Genomic DNA, 18,572 nt, shown 5'->3' with positions numbered 1-18,572 from the left:
ATACTTCAGATGAGTAGCAAAAGCCAGGTGCTGGAGGAGAGCAACGGTCTGCTGGCTTCTTCCTGCTCCCAGTCCCCTCCAGCTCTCAGTCTGGTGGTGTTCTAGGGAAGCCATGACTAAGTGGATCACCGTTTTCCTGAAATATTGTGAATGATGTTATTCAGTTGGCTCTAGGGTCTGATAATCTCATTTTTGCTTCAAGGAAGTACTGTCTACATATACACAAGTCTTGCTGTCACATTGCATTCTACGTTGTATTTAATTGCGTTATTAAGAAAAAAAATCATGCATTAAACGGAGATGGTTGACAAGAGAAGCTAAGTTTCAGAGATGACCAAATGAGGGGAAGAAATGTCCTCACATTTATAACGTGTGTGCTTTTAGAAAGCTAAACCACACAGCCAAAACATTCCGCTTGGGGTGTAATCTTTGAAGCCTTATGAGAAGAGCCATGGGTTCATCTCTATTCTGAACATACCTGGATTTGCACAATGATAGGGACACCTGCTCTGGCAGGTGGCTCTGGGTTTTATCCCACACCTACCTTATTAGCAGCTTTCTGGGACAGATGGCTAGAACTGCACAACAGTTCCTCCATCTCCCAGCTTGCTGGGCTGCTGGAAACTTACATATGAACACCAAGTTGCCATTGGCCCATTTTTCGCTTTTGAAGGAGATGCTTCCATCCTAAAAGGTATTGGCAGTAAGTAAGTTTTCAGCCACTTTTTCCAGATTATTAGGGATCTCTTCTGGAAGTGGTTACTACGAAGTTTTATGAATAAATGAACACTGTGTTTATCATATGCAGAATAATCAAATGAATAGAAAAATCATAAGATTTTTTTTTCGTTAAACATGATTGTACATGCTTTTAATCCCAGAGTTCCAGAAGCAGAGGCAGGTAGATCTCTGTGAGTTCATGCCCAGGCTGGTCTATAAAGAGAGTTCTAAGTCAGTCAAAGCTACATAGTGAGACCCTATCTCAAAACAAACAAAAACTAAACAAGAATGAGGTTTTCCTTTGTTAAATCAATTGTGAATTTCTAGAATAAACCTGATTTCAGGAATGGAATAATGATGAAGCATTGTTCATCATCAAAAAGATGAGCAATAGTTTTAAGCTTGAGGACAACAAACCATGATGGCAGTTAATGAAGATGAGCAACAACTGTTGGGAGAAGGAGAGGACCAATCAGGTGCTGTGCACTGTGAAACCACCTCCCTCATGAAGCCCCCCGAACTTTTTGGTAAGCTCCAAGTTTTCAGGAAGTGTCATAGTGAAGTAGGCTCTTAGGTCTGCTTAGGGTTCAGTAAGCATCGGCCTGTTTCCCGCTGCTATAGAAACATCTGGTGGCATTAGGTCTCCTGGGCCACTTCAAGGAGAGGGACAGTAATGGCACCCTGCCGGATGTTGTAAGCTTGAGTCGTAAGAAATACTGTGGTGATAGAGTGGCATGTCACCTGCCTCTTCTGTGCAGCCTGGAGACAAATTTCGGTTGAATATGAGCTTCCTATCTGGCCATCCATTCCTATGTTCAAATCAAGCCCAAGAGCATGATGTCTTTCTTGTCCCAGAGGAGTCTAGCTCCCATTACTGGACCCAATGGCATCCAAATAGCTTTTTCATCTACTCAGAAAATGCAAACTCATGCAGAAAAAATCTTGTGGGCATACATGCATTCATACACATTTGATATGTGATTGGGAATGGAGGGAGAGAAGGAGAGAGATAGAATGGGTTATGAAAATCCACAGCCCCACCTCCCAGTCCCAGCAGTTACCAGTGGAAGGCCCTTGTCTTAGTTAGGATTTTTATTGCTATGAAGAGACACCATGATCGCAGAAACTCATTAAAAAATCATTTAATTGGGCCTGGCTTACTGTTTCAGAGGTTTAGTCCATTATTGTCATGGCAGGAAGCATGGCGGCTTGCAGGCAGACATAGTGCTGGAGAGGTAGCTGAGAGTTCTACATCTTGATTTGCAGGCAGCTGGAGACTATGGGTCACACTGGGCATAACTTAAGCATATGAAACCACAAGCCCACTCCCGCAGTGACACACTTCCTCCAACAAGGCCACATCTCCTAAGAGTGTCACTCCCTATGGTCCAAGCATTCAAACACATGAGTTTATGAGGGCCATACCTATTCAAACCACCACAGACCTCAAATTCCAGAAGGGCCCCTCCATAAAGTTACTCTGGTACATATTTTAAAGGGCATATGATTTATAGCACAAGTGTTCCACAGTGTGTTTTTGAAAGGCAGCTTTAAAAAAAGCAAGACCTGGGGGTTGGAGAGATGGCTCAATGGTTAAGAACACTTGCTGCTGATCCAGATCACCTAAGTTGGTTCCCAGAGCACACATCAGGCATCTCATAACTGTCTATAATTCTAGCTCCTGGGGATCCAGTGCCTTTAACTTCTACAAGTACTTGCACTCATGTACACATACCCAAATGCAGATACATAGCTACATATAATTTTTAAAATCTTTTTTACCCTTTAAATCAGGACTTGGGGGCTAGAGAGATAGATCAGTGATTAAAAAGCACTCTCTGCTCTTCCAGAGGACCTGGGTTTAATTCTTATTTAACTCCAGTCCCAGGAGATCCAATACCCTTTTCTGGCCTCCTCCTGCACCAGGCACACTCGTGATGCATAGATATACATTCAGGCAATAAACCCATACACATAAAATAATAATGTTTTCAAAAATTAGAAGAGGGTTGGTGTAGGAGGAGCTAAGGTGGGAGGAGCAAGGAGAGGAAAAGGAGGAGTAAAGAGAGGAGGAGGAGAAGGAAGAGGAGGAGCTAAGGGAGAGACAGAGAACAAGAGAGGAGGACATGGAGGCTGATGTTTTCTTGTCTGTAGCAGTCAAAGGTAGTTGGTATATCTAGGTTGGGTATTGGGTTACACTTCTGATTGTATGGGCATCTTGTTATTGATCATTACCAAATATACAAGCCTTTAGATAATCTAAGCATTAGAGTCTCATCTGTACTGAGCCCGTGTGGTTGGTGGGATGGTCTGGGCAGTGCCCAGCCTTGCAGACACAGCATGGAAGACTGGCAGAGTCATCTCCCACCCTGGCGTCTCGTGGGTGGCAGGGCTGGTGTCTCTGGCTGGCCATTTCTAGCTGCCACGCGCACGTGGCCTCTGGCCACCAAACCTGGCGGCTGAGCCAAGCAGAGCTCCTGCAGCTTAGATAGTCTGTCTGACCAGTGGCCGATTTAAATAACTACTTCAACAGGCTGGAAATGTGGCTCTGTAGTTGACAGTACTGGCTGCTCTTCCTGAGGCCCTAGGTTTAATTTCTAGCACCCACATGGTGGCTCACTAATATCCACAACTCAGTCCCAGGGGATCCAACATCCTCTTCTGGTCTCCTCAGGCACCAGACATGCATATGGAACACAGGCATACATGCAGGCAAAACACTCACACTCATTAAACAAAACAAACAAAACAAAAAAGACGCTGGACAGTGGTGTATACCTTTAATTCCAGCACTTGGGAGGCAAAAGCAGGGGCATTTCTGTAAGTTCTAGGATAACTAGGGCTGTTACACAGAGAAACCCTGTTTTGGGGGAAAACAAAACAACACAACAAAAACAACAACAAAAGTGTGAGGAGTGTGGCTGCACCCCTAGGCTCATATCCTCTGGGACTTTCCAGGTGCAGGCCTGCCTGTCCTTGGACCCAGAGGTCATAGCACTGTAGACACAGTGCCCAGCCAAGTGATGGCATGTGCACAGTGTTGGCAGATGTGGTAGTGTGTGTCCTGCCAAGCCAGTACATGTTCACTTTGGAGAGAAAGACAGACCTCAAGACCAAAAACATCGAGATGATGCCAGAATTTCAGAAAAGCTTATTCATATCAAGAACCCTACAATAGTAGAAGAAATTAGCTGTGGTCTCACTAAAGGAGAAACTGACAAACTTCAGATAATAAAAGATGTTGATACGACAGTTTGAGCTTTATGAAGAGAGATGGAGACAAAAGGGTGGAGAGGAATAGCCAGCTCCACCACCTGAGGCTATGGTGAGGTCCCAGCCTGTGCTGCCTCTGAGGGCCATGCCTGGGTCTATGGCTATGCAGCAGCAGAGGTCAGTGTTGATATCCGTGGCATCCCTGGGAGGTCCCTAGTCTAGGCAGCTGCCAGGGACTAAGAGTATGTCCAGGGGCTGAACAGAACTGGCCCCACCCCTCATTGGCTGTGATGCTCTGGAAAGCCCACCCTCTCACAGGAGGTAGCACTTAAGAGAGCTGGCCCTACACCTCTACCCTTGGACAGCACAACATACCTAGCCCTTGGTGGTGGGGATGCCAATAAGCAGGCCCTGAGGGCGAGGGCACTAAAGTGCTGGTCCTGCCACTCCTCTGTCGTGAGTGATGCTCCCCCTTGTCACATGTGGCTGTGTAGAGAGCTGACCACGAGGTCATGAGAGCAGGAGAGAAGGCCATACACCTCCTTGGCTGCAGCGCCCTGGAGAGTGGGCCCTGTACCTCCCCTGAACAGCACAGTAGAGCTTGCCCTAGTTGCTGGGTGCAGGTGAGTGGCCCTGAAGGCACATGCAGGGAAGAGCTGCCTCAGTCACTCATCTGCCATGAGGTGGAAAAGGCATGGGGGGCAATGCCTTCCCCCTATTACCCCCTCACCATCTGCGGTAGTTGGGAGAGCTGCCCCAAAATCATGAGACCTGGAGAGCTAGCCCTGCCTCTCATCGGCTGTAGCGTTAGGGAGAATGAGCCCTGTGCCTTGCCTAGGCAACACAGTGGAGCTGGTCCTGATGGTGAAGGCACAGATGAGCCAGCCCTGAGGGTGTGAGAGCAGAACTGGTCCAGCCCCTTGCCTGATGCAGCACTTGGGATTGTGGACCTCGCACCTTGACTGAGCAGCACAGTAGAGCAGGTTCTGGAGGTGTGCATGCAGGTACAGGTGAGCTGGTCCTGAGGGCATGAGAACAGAAGACCTGACTTCTCCTTGACATTAGCAGCATTGGGTGGCCTAGCCAGAGCAGTGTTGGAGAGCTTGCTCTGGTGGTGCACATAAGGGAGAGACAGGCTGACTAGTTCAGCAGCCACCCAGGCCCAAATCCAGGGTGTTCTATTGGCTGCCCCCAAATCTACATCATCTGTGAACTGTTGGGATGCATGAAAAGGCCAGTCCTGCTGATCCAAAGCTGCAGGATCTCCATGACACAGGGTAACAGGAGGCTAACTGGGACAAGTCCTGGTCAGGACTCAATATTGACAGTGTAACAGAAGCCAGAGTCCTTGAACCAAACCAATGACTCACTACAATGAACACTTGCAAGTATGTGCAGCCAGGGGTATACTGTGGGATAACACTGTGACACACTACGGCTTCCATGACAAGATGTTTTATTTTTGGGGTTGTTGGTTTTTTTGTTTGTTTGTTTGTTGTTGTTTGTTTTTGTTTTTTTGGTCTGTTTGTGAGTTTTTTATTTGATAGGGAGAGGTTGCAAGAGCAGAGGGAAGATATGAGAGGAGCTGAGTGGGACTGGGTGAGTGATGTGGAATACAAAGAATCAATAAAAAGTTAAGAAAAAAAAAGGAAAAATTATCTTAAGGCCAAAATTAGCAAAAATAAATAAATAAATAAATAAATAAGAAAAGAAGAGATAAGAAAAGAAAAGAAAGCAGGTCCTGGTTACAATTCTCCACTTTCATCCAGTGGAGAATTCTCATTTTTTAGGTCACAAGGCAGCCACAGCACAGGGATTCCAGGCTCTCCGTGGTTGTTCAATTTGTTTGTTTTGCAAATGAGCTATGCTGAGCGATGACTCACAGCCTTCTGGTCCTCATTCCATCTGTTCTTCACCATCACCACAGTCAAAGTTAAAGCATTTCCATCACCTCCAAAAGAAACTCACTCCTTAGCCACCTTCGCTATCCCTCCCCCACTGCCCAGCCCTACCCTGATGCAGACCAGCATTCTACCTGTGTTGCTTTTACCATTCAGGACTTTCACTAGAAATGGAATCGTTCAGTAAGTGTGTGTGTGTGTGTGTGTGTGTGTTCTCATTTAGTTTCCAGTATTCGTTCTTAGCATGTTATCAGTTACTCATTCTTTTTCTGGCTGAAAAATATTCCAGTTATATGCAGATAACCCATTTGTCTATCCTTTTGATAGTTGGTGATTATATGTGTTGCCATGAACATTCGTTGTACACTGTTTTTTAGGCGAATGTGTCTTCATTTCTCTTGGGATATGAACCTCAGAGTGGAGAAATTGCTGGGTCAGACAGTGACTTTGTCTAAGATACTGCAACATTGTTTCTACAATCATCTGTCCCCTTCCTCTTCTGTGTGTGTGTGTCTATGTCCTGAGGAGTGAGATGTAGCTTATGTTAGTTTTTAAGTCACCACCATTTTGATTTCTGTAGTACTTTACATCACACCGACAGTGTTAAGAGTTCCCTTTCCCCACATCTTCTCCAGGCTTTGCTTTTATTTAAAAATTTTGGGACTTTACTTTTCTTTTACATGTATGAGTATTTTACCTGCATGTGTCTGTGTACTATGTAAGTATGGTGTGGTCAGAAGATGATGTTGGATCTCCTGGGATACCTGTGAGCCACCATGTGGATGATGGGAACTGAACCCAGGCCCTCTGAAAGAACAGTCAGTGCTCTTAACCTCTGAGCAGTCTTTCTTGCCAATCACTTATTATTTTTTAAATTATTTTATTTCCAGGTATGATAATGCATGCCTTTAATCCCACAACTCAGGAGGCAGAGCCAGGCAAATTTCTGTGAGCTCAAGGCCAGTTTGGCCTCTATAGCAAGTTCCACCCAGACTATATAGTGAGATCCAGGTTCAAAGTATTAGTATTAAAAATTACGTGTGTGTGCCTATGTGGGGTTATATGCATATGAGTATAAGTGCCTACGGAGACCAGAAGAATATTCTGGATATTCTGGATCTAGAGTTACAGGCAGTGTGAGCTGCCTGATTTCGATGCTGGGAACCAAATTCTGGTCCTCTCCAAGTACAGTATTTGCTCTCTAGTACTAAGCCATCCTTCAGCCTTTGTCCTCATTTTATTGATGATTATAACCCTGACAGGTCAAGTGGAATCTCTCTTTTTCATATATTTATTGGCCACTTCTAATAACTTCAGTTCAGTTGTGTACTTATTCATAGTTCTCTTAGTTAGGGTTTTGTTGCTGTGGACACCATGACCAAGGCAATCCTTATAAAAACAACATTTAATTGGGGCTGGCTTACAGGTTCAGAGATTCAGTACAGTATCATCAAGGCAGGAGCATGACAGCATCCAGGAAGGCATGGTGCAGACTGATCTGAGAGTTCTATATCTTTATCTGGAGGCTGCTAGCAGAATACTGGCTTCCAGGCAGCTAGTACAAGGGTATTAAAGCCCACACCCACGGTGACTCAACCACTCCAACAAGGCCACACCTACTCTAATGGGCCATACCCTCTAACAGTGCCACTCCCTGGGGCGAGCATAAACAAACCATCAAAATAGTATTATTATTCTTATAGTGTTTAATGTCTGGAGTTCTTTCTAGACTCTAGATCAATGGCTTTCAACCTTCCCAACGCTTCAACCCTTTAATACAGTTCCTCATGTTGTAGTGACCTCTAACCATAAAATTACTTTTGTTGCTACTTCACGACTATATTTTTACTGCTGTTATGAATTGTAATGTAAACATCTGTTATGTGACCCCTGTGGGGGTCATGACCCACAGGTTGAGAAGCACTGCTTTAGCTAGTAATACCTTATTAGACAGCTAACAAGGAGCTTCTCCCATTCTGCAGGCTGTCTGTTTTCTTCATGGTACAGCCTCTATTTTTCGTAAAACTTGCAAGAATCCTGAGATTCTTAAGTTCTTAATTGAAAGCCCTTGCCCATGCCTTCATCTTGATGTTTTTTTTTTTTTTTCTAACAGTTTCAGAATTCCATGTCTTATATTAAGATCTTTGATCCAGTTTGAGTTTTGTTGAGGTAAAAGCCAAGGGCCTGGTTTCACTCTTCTATATGTATGCCACTCACTCTTTCCCAAGACCATACATGCAAGAGTCTATCTTTTCTCCTGTGTATTTGACACCTTTTTCAGATTAGGTGACTTTAGCTACATGAACTTATTTCTGGTAATGTTATCCTCATTCCCCTCTCTAGCCACTCATTTATATTATTATTATTATATTTCTGGTTACTTTATCCCCATTAAACTACTTACCTGTTTTTTTGTGTGCTTTTACCATGCTGGTTTTGTTTTTAGATTTTTCAAGAGAAGGTTTTTCTGTGTAGCTACTGGGATGTTTTTATTATAGCTCTGTATTCAAATCTGTAATCCAGTACGGTGATATCTCTAGCATCACTCTTTTCTGCATCTATATAAATTTTAAGATTATCTTTCCTATTTTTGTAAAATGTTTCTTTCCCTCTATTCCTTGTCCCTCACCCAATCTGGGATCTACTCTGTAGCCCTGGCTGGTCTTGAACTCTCAGCCTTCCCAGTGTTGGAATTCCAGATGATAGCCGTAAAACCTAGTCTTTTCACTTTTCTCAGTTCCTTGACTTGCATTATCCAACCTCTCCCTGGGAGTCCTTGAGTGAATTTTTAAAGATTCAAGCACTGTACTTCCACCTCCAGAATTCCCATTTGACTCTTTTAAAAGCTATCTCTCTTGGACTGGAGAGATGGCTAAGTGGTTAAGGGCACACACTGCTCCTCAAGTTGATCCAAGTTCTATTCCCATCAACCACATCAGAAGTCTGTAACTCTAGATCCAGTCTAGAGCCTCTGCAAGCACCTGCCCTCATGTGTGCCTACACATAATGAAAGCAAATCTCAAAACAAACAAACAAGAGAAATGAACAGCATGTCTGTGTGTTGAAGGTCTCTGTGAGATGCTGTGTCTATCTTTTCTCTTGCTTGCTTTAGATTTGTTACCATGAGACGACAATGGAAGTCTCCCCTAGTAGTCCTGGCATTCTGCCACCAAAGAGGCAGTCTCTGTTGCCTTCACTTTCAGGAGGCAGGCTGTACATTGTGTTTTGTCTCAGATCTCTCATTGGTGTCATTTAAATTTGACATTAATGACAACTAATTGATAGTAAAACAACCTCTGATCTCCTTACTGGTGTATTTCTGGGTAGATGGATCATGTTTTGAAGGTGAAGATGGCTCTCCTGTTTGCCTTTCCCAAGCTTCCAGTATCTCAGGAAAGAAGGGGTTAACTGGGAACAGACCTGGGATGGTTAGGCTTATAGTAGAACCTGTATCCCTGTAAGCTCTCTCAACATCTGCTCCACAGCTGCCCCAACATTCCTGCAATGCGTGTCCAATGTCCCTCCCAGGGTTTCCTCCTGCACCCTTTCAGATACCACATCCTAGTGGTATTTAACTGGCTGGGTAGGACATAGAGACAAGAATGTCTCTTAGAGAATGAGGATCCCGGACTAACTTATAGCTATGCTGGAACCGTCCCTTGCAGCTTCTGTGGAATGCAGAGACTATACAAATCTCTCTAACACTTGGTGTTGAAAATAAAATACTCATGGCTCACAATCCTTCCCTTTTCTGTCTGGTCCAAGAACACATGAAGAAGAACAGACGCTATCAGTGAAAAAGAATTTATTACATATACTTAATGGACATCCTTAGAGTCACCACTGTATAGCAGGTAGGTAGCCTCTCCATCTCTCTCCGTCAGAGTGTTCTGGTTATTTCTGGAACCTGCAGATTCTGGATTTCTACACACTGGTTGCTTCGAGTGACCAGAGATGGAAATAAGGAGGTGGCAGGGTCCAGCTCAGGGCATCAATCCAGAAGCAAGAGAAAGGCCCTGGCACACCACTCCCTGAAAGTCTGTCTGGCTTTTCTAGCCAGGATCCATCAGTGGTGTTTGTTTTTCTTCTTGGTGCTTTTAAACCCTCTGGCGGCACCCTGGCCAAAACAGACAGTAGAAGGTATTCTGGAACAGAAAAGAGGTCATATCAAACAATGGCATTATTTCTGACAACATGTAGTCCAACTTATAACAGCAGCTTGTCTGTACTTCCTTCACATTTGTATTCTGGAATGTTCTCCTTTTGCTCTGTGGAACACTCAGGAAATAGAGTCTGCCCTCTTGGGTCCTAGGATGAGCTCCTGATCTCAGACCTGCTTCCTGTGGGACATCTTCCTAGTACCACTGTACATTTGCTTAGAAGAACTTAGTCAACAAGGCTGGCTCCTGCTGAGGCTTCCGTGGCATTGGTTTCCTGTTATCTACATTGCTGAAACCTAATCACCACAGGCAGGCAGGGTACTCAAGGCCAAGGTCCAAAAAACTGTGGTTAGATGGATGCTGGAAGGCAACATGCATGCCCATCTTCTTGCCAGTTTGGATTCCTAGGCCATCCCACCACCCCTGTTCAAAAATTTCCCCAAAATAATAGTTGATGTTAACTCAGTTAGCGGAGAGATAACAGTAGTGTGTGTGTGTGTGTGTGTGTGTGTGTGTGTGTGTGTGTGTACATGCTGGGCTCCAGGATCCAAAGCATAGGAAAGGAGGGAAACTAAAACATTCAAGGTGTCATCTGCGATGAAGCCTATCTCTTCTTGCCCAGTGTCACCCACTTCAAGCCTAGGGTCATAGAACATACAGGAAGCTGTACACACAGACCTGTGACTGTAGGTCCGCCTGCAGGGAGGTGGGACAGCAGGTTCTGAGCAGATCTCCATGGCCTCACTGTCATCTCTCAGGGCTCTGGCTGCTGCGTCTGCTGTAGCTGGCACTGCTGGGCTATAGAGAACAGAGCAGTGAACAACACTTCTACCTGGCTCCCCGTTATGACGCTTTCAAGGAAGACACTATTTTTTTTCCTGCAAAAATGTTGGGTTTTTCAGTATTTTGGCACCATCTACTGTTAAAATGAAATGTTCTCGGTGCCACAGGTGTGGATGCCTAAAGGTAAGAAAAAGGCATTGGATCCAATTGAGATTACAAACAGTTATGAGCCATCTGAGGTGGATATCTACTACTGAACTATATCCTAGCCCGCAAATGTCTTCCCATGAGGGAGAGATTTACTAAAATTAACTAGATAACAGATTCTTGCCACTACTACCAATGAGCTAATCCAGATCTGCAGAAGTCGAGAAGTATTGAAGACTCAGATTCTCCTGAAGCATTCCACAATGCAGTAGGCTCTGCAATTATTTTACACAGAAAGGTACACTGTTGAAAAGAGACTCCAATTCATGCAAATTTTATGTATTTTTTTCTGTGTGCTCAGGTGTATATGGTGTATGTTTATATGTACAGGACAGAAGCCAACCTCAAGTGTCATTTCCAAGGAGCCATTTACCTTGTTGAGATGAGGTCTCTCACTGGGGCCCAGAGCTCACAGATGCCGCTACGCTGGCTGGCCTAACTACAGAAACCTCTGTCTTCACTTCTATGGTGCTAGCAGCGTATGTGCACACCACACTTGACTTTTTAAGGTAGATGCTAGGGACTGAACAGCAAACAAATGTACTCACTTCACAGAATGAGCTGTTACTGAACCCCAATCAATGCAATGCCTAATGATTATGGGAGTTCATGGAAAGGGATCGTTTTTTAAAGGAAGCAAAATAGTATTACTCTAAAGGTTATTCCAGGAGTTCTTTTCCTCAGGGCGATCCAGTCATGCTAACAGACAGCTTTGTCGACAAGTTTATAAAAGTAAGCAGAGAGGAAAAAAACCCTGGGGGGGTTCCATGGGAGAAGTGTGAAGAGTACACACACTTAGGACAGTCCCCAGTGCATGAAAGACACCAGACCAGCACAAGCACCTACTAGCACCTCACTCTCTGCTCTCAGTGCCCCCCTGACTCCACCAATGTATAACCCAAGCATATTCGCTCACTGTCCTCAGCTACCTGTACATAAACACCAAGGTTTGACTACAGTGTCTGTTCCCAGGCCTATGACTGGGGACAGTCACACTGGGTTCCTCACGTACCCTCTGTTTGTCTTGGGCTTATCAAATCGGAAATCCGCAGGGTACAGGTGTAGCCTCACCATGTGATCCTTCCGGTCTTGGCTGGTCTTGAACTTCTCTGGGCAGCTTTCAACCAAGCACTGGTACTACAAAGAATAAAGTGTCACCTCCACCCTCAGCCTGCCCTAAGCCCTGATCCCATTCACCACTGCAGATGAGCCCAGTGTAGTCAACACCCACCATGTCTTGCCTCTGGGCCAGGATCTGAAACAGAGAGTCATGCCATTCCAGGATGTGGACATCCAGCAAATGCCCAGAGGGGAAGGCACGGTTGCAGAAGGAGCAGGTGTTTCCGTGCATCATGTGGTAGTGGTGCTGGTAGTCTTCTATGGCGGCAAACACTTGGCAACAGCCAGCCACCTGACAGGTGAACTCAGGCACCCTGGGAAAGGAGGAGTGTCTCCTGGAAGAATGTCTCCTCCTCCCCCCCCAACTATCCCAAGGCAATTCCGGTGGGACTTCCTATCCATATTCCACCTGAGCCTGAAACAAGTACAGCACTTCTTGCGCCACCCCAAACCTTACTAATAGACTAGGGGAGGGAAGACCCAGTCAAGCCATGCTCGTGTGCGGGCAAGGCGGTGCTAAGGGGATGCTACTCGGGTGTCATCTGGAAGGGGTCGCAGTCCCAGGGTGTAAACGGACGAGAGAGGAGTAATCAGGATAGCGCTAGCAAGCCGAATAAGGCCTCGAAGCCAAGCTGCTCACATGGATTTTTCCGGCGTCTCGGACACTTGCGTGAGCATGTCCTGCAAGTACAGGTGCCGCTGCACATCCCCATCCTACAGAAGACACGCACCAAGAGCCGTGGGTGGACTCGGACCTCGAAGCACCGCCCTACAGCTTTGAGCTACGCACCAACTCACAAACTTGCTCGGCCCCTTGGTCCTGTCCGTAGATCCCGCCCCCACAGGCCCCGCCCACAGCGATAGTCGTGCACCTAGGCCCCGCCCTGTGGGGGGGGTTTAGGAGATCTTCAGCTCGGGTTCTCACGCACCTCGAAGAATTCGTGATCCCGCGGGAAGCGCACGGGACGCGGCGCGAATCGGAAGGGTGCCTCCCCAGCCGCAGGTTTCCGCTCCACGGGCAGTGGTTCGGGTGCCCCTGGCTCCCCGGCCAGGCGGGAATATAGCGCAGGGGGAAGCAACATCACCACGGCCCCCGGAGCCCTTCGGCCACCGTCGAAGGGGTGGTGACGGACGTGACGTCTACTAACTTCCTGTGGCGACTCTGCGGGCGGAACGCGACGCGCGGAGGTGAATCAGGGCTTGGTCTGTGTTGTGGCGGGAACTGGTCGGAGAAGGGCGGGGCTGGAGCCGGGCGCTGGATCGGGTACGGGAACCAGGCTGGTCCGCAGCGGTGAAGAGCCTGATGCTCTTAGGCCTCTGCCACCGGCGCTTCCGTCTGCCAGCCCGAGCTGTGTGACAGCCTCCCTGGCTGTTTCTGTCCTCTCCAGGAGTCCAGTTGGAGGCAGTGGCCTTGGGAAGTTTGTGGTTAGTGTGACCCTTCTCTCATGACAGCCCCGCGATGTCTGCAGTGCTGGCCTGCGGGTCTTCTGCGTCTGCTGCAAGTGCTCAGCGTTCAGGGATGAAGGGGTCAGGGCCCGCTGCAGTAAAGACAAATATGGGGAGAAACCCTAACCTAAATAAAAAGACGATTGAAACGTGCAGCTGACACTTTGAGGGGCTTTAACTTTGCTTCTCTCCCAAAATAGCTCACCATACAGCAGGACTTCCCAGTAACGAGTAATGAGTGTAACGTCAAGAAAGAAGGGACACTACTGTTTAACAGATAAAAATGAAAACCTTTTGGGGTTATTCTCCCTTCTCTTTCAGCCACGGCCATGCCCAGTCTGTTTCTCTCTGTTCTGGACTCTTCCAGATGTCTCTGGATATTTTCTTTCTTATTTACAGTAAAACCTTCCTCTTAAGGAGAGGGGGCTGGCAAGGGGAGAGAGGCACGGGGTGGGGGGAGGAGGGAGAAGAAGAGAAGGAGGGATGGAGGAAGAAAGAAAGAAAACCTTTTTGTAATTAAGCCCTGGAAATGAAAGTTTCTATGTCTCTAGACAGCTGCTTATGGGCTCTCAGTGATATCATCTCTCTCACTTCTGTCTCTAAAAGCTTTTGGATTCTTGACATTTTGCAAATTATAAAATGTTTTTGACAGGCCGTGTCTTGGTTAGGTCATTTGTTTTGGGACTTTTGTTTGTTGTTCAAGACAGGATTTCAATGTGTAGCTCTGGCTGTTCTGGAACTTGCTTTGTAGACCAGACTGGCCTTGAACTAGAAGATCTATCTACCTGTCTGTGCCTCTTACGTGCTGGGGATTAAAGGTTGAGTATCACCACCCGAGGCCAGCCTGCTTTCTTGCTCAGGGGGTGGTACCCACAGACACACAGTGATCCAGGCCCTCTCCTATTAGTCACCAATCAAAGAGATGCCCCACAGGCTTGTGTACAGGCTAATATGAGAGAGACAGTTTCTCAATTGAGATTTCATCTTCTCAGATATGTCTAGGTTTGTGTCAAGTGTACAAAACCCAGCACAGGCTGGTTTTATTATCCAGGAGCCAGTGGTTCTCAACCTTCCTAATGCTTTGACCCTTTAATGCAACTCTTCATGTTGTGCTGACTCCCAACCATAAAATTATTTCATTGCTACTGTTATGAATCATACTGTAAGTATTTGATATGTAAGATATCTGACATGTAATGCCTGTGAAAGAGTGGTGGGGTCCTGACCCACAGGTTGAGAACCACTGCTTCAGAATCTTCATTGTCAACACCTCTCTACCTCCACCCCAACTTTGTTTTAATCATTGGTCGTTGAAAGTATGCACCTGACTTGCTCATGATTGGTTATGCCAGACTTGCTAAATAAGTTGTGTTTACTCTAGAATACCTGTGGTGATTGACAGAGCTAGGAACCAAGGGGTGTCAGAAGGTTAAGCAGGCTGTTTCGAGTCCATCAGACTTCTTTACACTTGTACCTTTCAACTGTAACTTTGTCTTCCTGTATGTAGAACAATTGTGTTGACATTACTGTTCCTGTCCTTTGCCAGGTAGCTGCTAAATGTGTCTTTTCGGTTGTTGGGACAACTGAAAGTTTAGCTCTATCTCCTGGCACATATCTAAAGGCTTGAAGGAAGCTACTATTTAGAGATGAGAGAAGCCCCCCTTTTTTGTAGTTATCTGCAAACCATGAAGCTTGGCCGGCTCCTTGGAGTACTACATGGGAAAGAGTGCTATCTGAGGATTTACACATGGATATGATTTTAAAACAAATATCGGTGTAGATGGTCTTCCCATGGAGTAGCTCTGCCCTGTGTCTGGTGGACAGGGTTTGGTGTTGGTAGTCCACACTTTCTTTGCCATCTGGCATGTTGACTTCAGGCCTTGAGAAGGCTCATGGTTACTCCTGGGTTTGAAGAGACCATATGTGGGCGAACTCTGGGGTTTTGTGTTTTGCTTGCCAGGTAGCTTAAAGTACCTTTTTTGGGACCTACCAATTTATTTTTTAAAATATCTCATTTTTACTTTACATTTTACTTATTATTTTTGTATGTCTGGGTGCTTTTCTCTGCATTTTTGTCTGCACACCATGTACATGCAGTGTCCATGGAGACGAGAAAAGGGTATCAGATCCCCTGGGATTGGAGTTTATAGATGGTTTTGAGCTACCATGCAGGAGCTAAGAACTAAATCCACTTCTTCTGCAAGAGCAGCCACATGCTCTTAACTGCTGAGCCATGTATCCAGCCCCAAGGAAACTGCCATTTTAAGATACTGTCAGTGCCTTAAGTTTCTAAAACAAAACAATTTCCAAATTACTTAGTGAGCATGACCAGTTCCCAGAAAACAGGGAGCATATGGAGGCAGCATTTGTTTTATTTAATCTTCGTAGGGACTCTGGGTAGCTCTGTTACTCCCTCTTTTCATGAGAAGCATGCAAAGGGCCAGCTAGCAGTTTGCCTGGTGTTCACAGCTCATGGGTGACAGAATCATGATCCTACTGTGTGAGACTCCATAGCCTACACTCTGCTGTTTTGTGTTCTTTATTGTGGATGCACCAAATGCCTCTTGATTTGGAAGTATTGTGCAGGAGATTTGACGTTAACTTAGACTTTCCATTTTGTTCTAGTTCTTGGAGGCGCCTGTTTTAACCATTGGTGGAGGCTAATAAACTAGGAAACTGCTTTCCATTACATGGATTTACAGTGTGGAACTCTCAAGGTAGAGTTCCAAATGGTACTACTTTGTACATTAGCATACTGTGAGAACATGTGCTGAATCTCCCATCCTTGGCACGATTTAACTCAGGGCTTGTCTCAATTGGAGATGTGAGTACAACAGTTCTTTGAGTTACAAAGTCTTTGAGAATATACAAGAATGCTCAGAAAATTTACAGATACCAATATTAAAGCCTCACCTCCAGGCATAACTTCACTAATGTTTGTGGATCCCAAATTAGAAATCGCAATAGAGGTTTATTACCAGGTTTCTATAATACCCATAAAGTTTGTTAGGCTTAATTTTGAATCTATAGCTAGTGTCTGTTTTTCTTAATGTTCTTTATTAGCACTTCTGGTCCTGATTAGCTCAGCTATCAGTGGAAGAGTAGAAGACCCATGTTGTCAGCTGTTAGCACAAGGATGTGGCCAGTGTCTAGTACAGCTGGTCCTGGTCAAAGCATCAGTAAAAACTGGAATGTTTAGAAATCTTACTTACCTAAAATATCTTTGTACATAGCTAGGCCTGGACCAGAAAAGGAAATATTGAAGATTTTAGAGTACAAAAAAAGGATGCCATACAAGTCTGTGGGTGGAGATGCCACCTGACAGTTTATGGTTTAAGAACTGGGTATGGCCTCATGAGTAGGAGGTTTTAATATGTCGGGACAGAGACAGTATAGCCTCGGCTTGTGCAAGCTCCCTCAAGGGCATAATTATTGTGTCTGCCCAGCAAGGGCCAGAAAGCTGGAATAAAATAGCAGATCTGCCCCTTGCACACCCATGGTCACATGGCAATGGACTGAAGCAGGAGAACCAGGCTCCTGTGGTCCATTTCAGTGATTTACTTGGTATAACTGGCTCAAGTGGTGGTATAAGCAGGGAAACAATTAGAAGCTCTGTAGACACAGGATCGGCACAGTGATGATGGCTGGCAAGATCTTGGCAGAGTTTTGATAGATAAACTTGCTAGGGAAGGGGAGAGGCTGATGGTTGACCTAATCTTGGCAATGGTGTTTTTGACAGAGGCTTGAATCAGTCAAAAGACATTTTAGGGGGCTGGTGAGATGGCTCAGCAGTTAAGAGCACTGACTGCTCTTCTAGAGGTCCTGCATTCAATTCCCAGCAACCACATTGTGGCTCATAACCATCTGTAATGGAATCTGATGCACTTCTTCTGGTGTGTCTGAAGATAGCTACAGTGTACTAATATACATGAAATAAATAAAATAAATCTTTAAAAAATATTTTAGGCTTTAATTTTTTTTCCCAAAACACTTTATTTATCAGTATTTGTATATACATACATACTTATACATGTATACATATATACATACATACATATATGAACAATAATTAAATAAGATATATTTGAAAAGTATTGGGGGTTGGGAAGAGTGGGAGGAAGGAGAGAAAGAAAAAATTATGTAAATACAATGCTCATATATGAAATCCTCAGAAAGGAATCCATTTTTTAAAAAAATGTTCAACAGATTAACTTGCATTTTACAATATGAAAATAAATATGACCTATAATTATGTTGAAGGACATTTTAACTCACTACAAACTTTGAAATTTAAAATGAAATCAATAAAAATTATTTTACCCAGCATACTAACAAAAACCACAATAACATTTTATAATTCAAAGTATTTCTGAGAACAAGAAACTAGATTGTCAGAAGCTAAGTCAGCAGAGCCAGGGGGACACTGTGTGTTATTTCTTTTCTTTTCTTTTCTTCTTTTTCTTTTCTTTTCTTTTTTTTATTATTATCAAATCATAATTTTTACTTTTTAACACAGGGGTTATAAACACGAAAATGCAGGATGTGGGGAAGGGGATGACACAGGAGCATAGGTGTTCAGGGGGAGTACAGATATCTTTCAGAACCAGGTATCAGCTGGGTGAAGGTTCAGGGGTCAGGTCACTATGACTCTGTTTAGGCTTTAATTTTATAAACAGCTTTCTTTCTGCCTTCAGGGAAACATTGTTATGTTGGTGTCTCAGAGCTAAACTATGAGTGAATTTCGGATTCACCATGATGTCAATGAGCTGCTCAGCCTTCTCCGAATCCATGGCGGAGATGGGGCTGAGGTCTACATTGACCTGCTGCAGAAGAACCGGACGCCATATGTTACAACCACAGTGTCTGCCCACAGTGCCAAGGTGAGCATGCACTTCTGATACAGGACCCTAGAGACCTATGGGTACAAAATCATGGGTGTGGGTACTTATCCTAGGACTGTGGGGATGGGGGCCTGTCCCCATAGCCTCACCAAGGCTAGTGCTGGGCCAACAGCCTCCTTTGA

At 45.1% G+C, this 18,572-nt stretch overlaps 2 protein-coding genes across 3 annotated transcripts in view; one reads left to right on the top strand and one right to left on the bottom strand.

The window, feature by feature from the left end:
• Positions 1-9,624: 9,624 nt before the first annotated feature.
• On the bottom strand, positions 9,625-13,185 carry Znf511 (zinc finger protein 511). The gene is made up of 6 exons (XM_034503386.2): positions 13,033-13,185; positions 12,744-12,817; positions 12,216-12,417; positions 11,997-12,121; positions 10,673-10,792; positions 9,625-9,979 (listed from the first exon to the last, which is right to left on the bottom strand). The coding sequence occupies exons 1-6, from the start codon at positions 13,183-13,185 to the stop codon at positions 9,901-9,903; spliced, it is 753 nt and encodes a 250-aa protein (XP_034359277.1). The 3' UTR covers positions 9,625-9,900.
• The window catches only part of Tubgcp2 (tubulin gamma complex component 2), a 24,651-nt gene continuing 19,231 nt past the window's right edge, over positions 13,153-18,572 (top strand). The window contains exons 1-2 of one of the 2 annotated variants that reach the window (XM_034503362.2): positions 13,153-13,291; positions 18,244-18,429. In XM_034503362.2, the coding sequence (XP_034359253.1) occupies positions 18,280-18,429 (150 nt within the window). In that variant the 5' untranslated portion in view covers positions 13,153-13,291; positions 18,244-18,279. Of the gene's footprint in view, positions 13,529-18,243; positions 18,430-18,572 lie in introns of both variants that reach the window. The other variant, XM_034503354.2, reaches the window with a different exon arrangement.

This window comes from Arvicanthis niloticus, chromosome 1 (assembly GCF_011762505.2).
Source record: "Arvicanthis niloticus isolate mArvNil1 chromosome 1, mArvNil1.pat.X, whole genome shotgun sequence".
Lineage (NCBI taxonomy): Eukaryota > Metazoa > Chordata > Mammalia > Rodentia > Muridae > Arvicanthis > Arvicanthis niloticus.
Note: the sequence above shows the minus strand (reverse complement) of the source record. Positions and strands in the feature narration are given on the sequence as shown.

Bases quoted from the DNA above. Each gene is read 5' to 3' on its own strand.
- Znf511 (XM_034503386.2), bottom strand. From the start codon at position 13,185: ATGTTGCTTCCCCCTGCGCTATATTCCCGCCTGGCCGGGGAGCCAGGG. The intron at 12,418-12,743 runs GTGAGCAGCTTG...CTCCTTTCCCAG, and splicing joins GAGACGCCGGAAAAATCCAT to GGTGCCTGAGTTCACCTGTC. The intron at 9,980-10,672 runs GTCTGTGTGTAC...TTTCTGTTCCAG, and splicing joins AGGCGGACCTACAGTCACAG to AATACCTTCTACTGTCTGTT.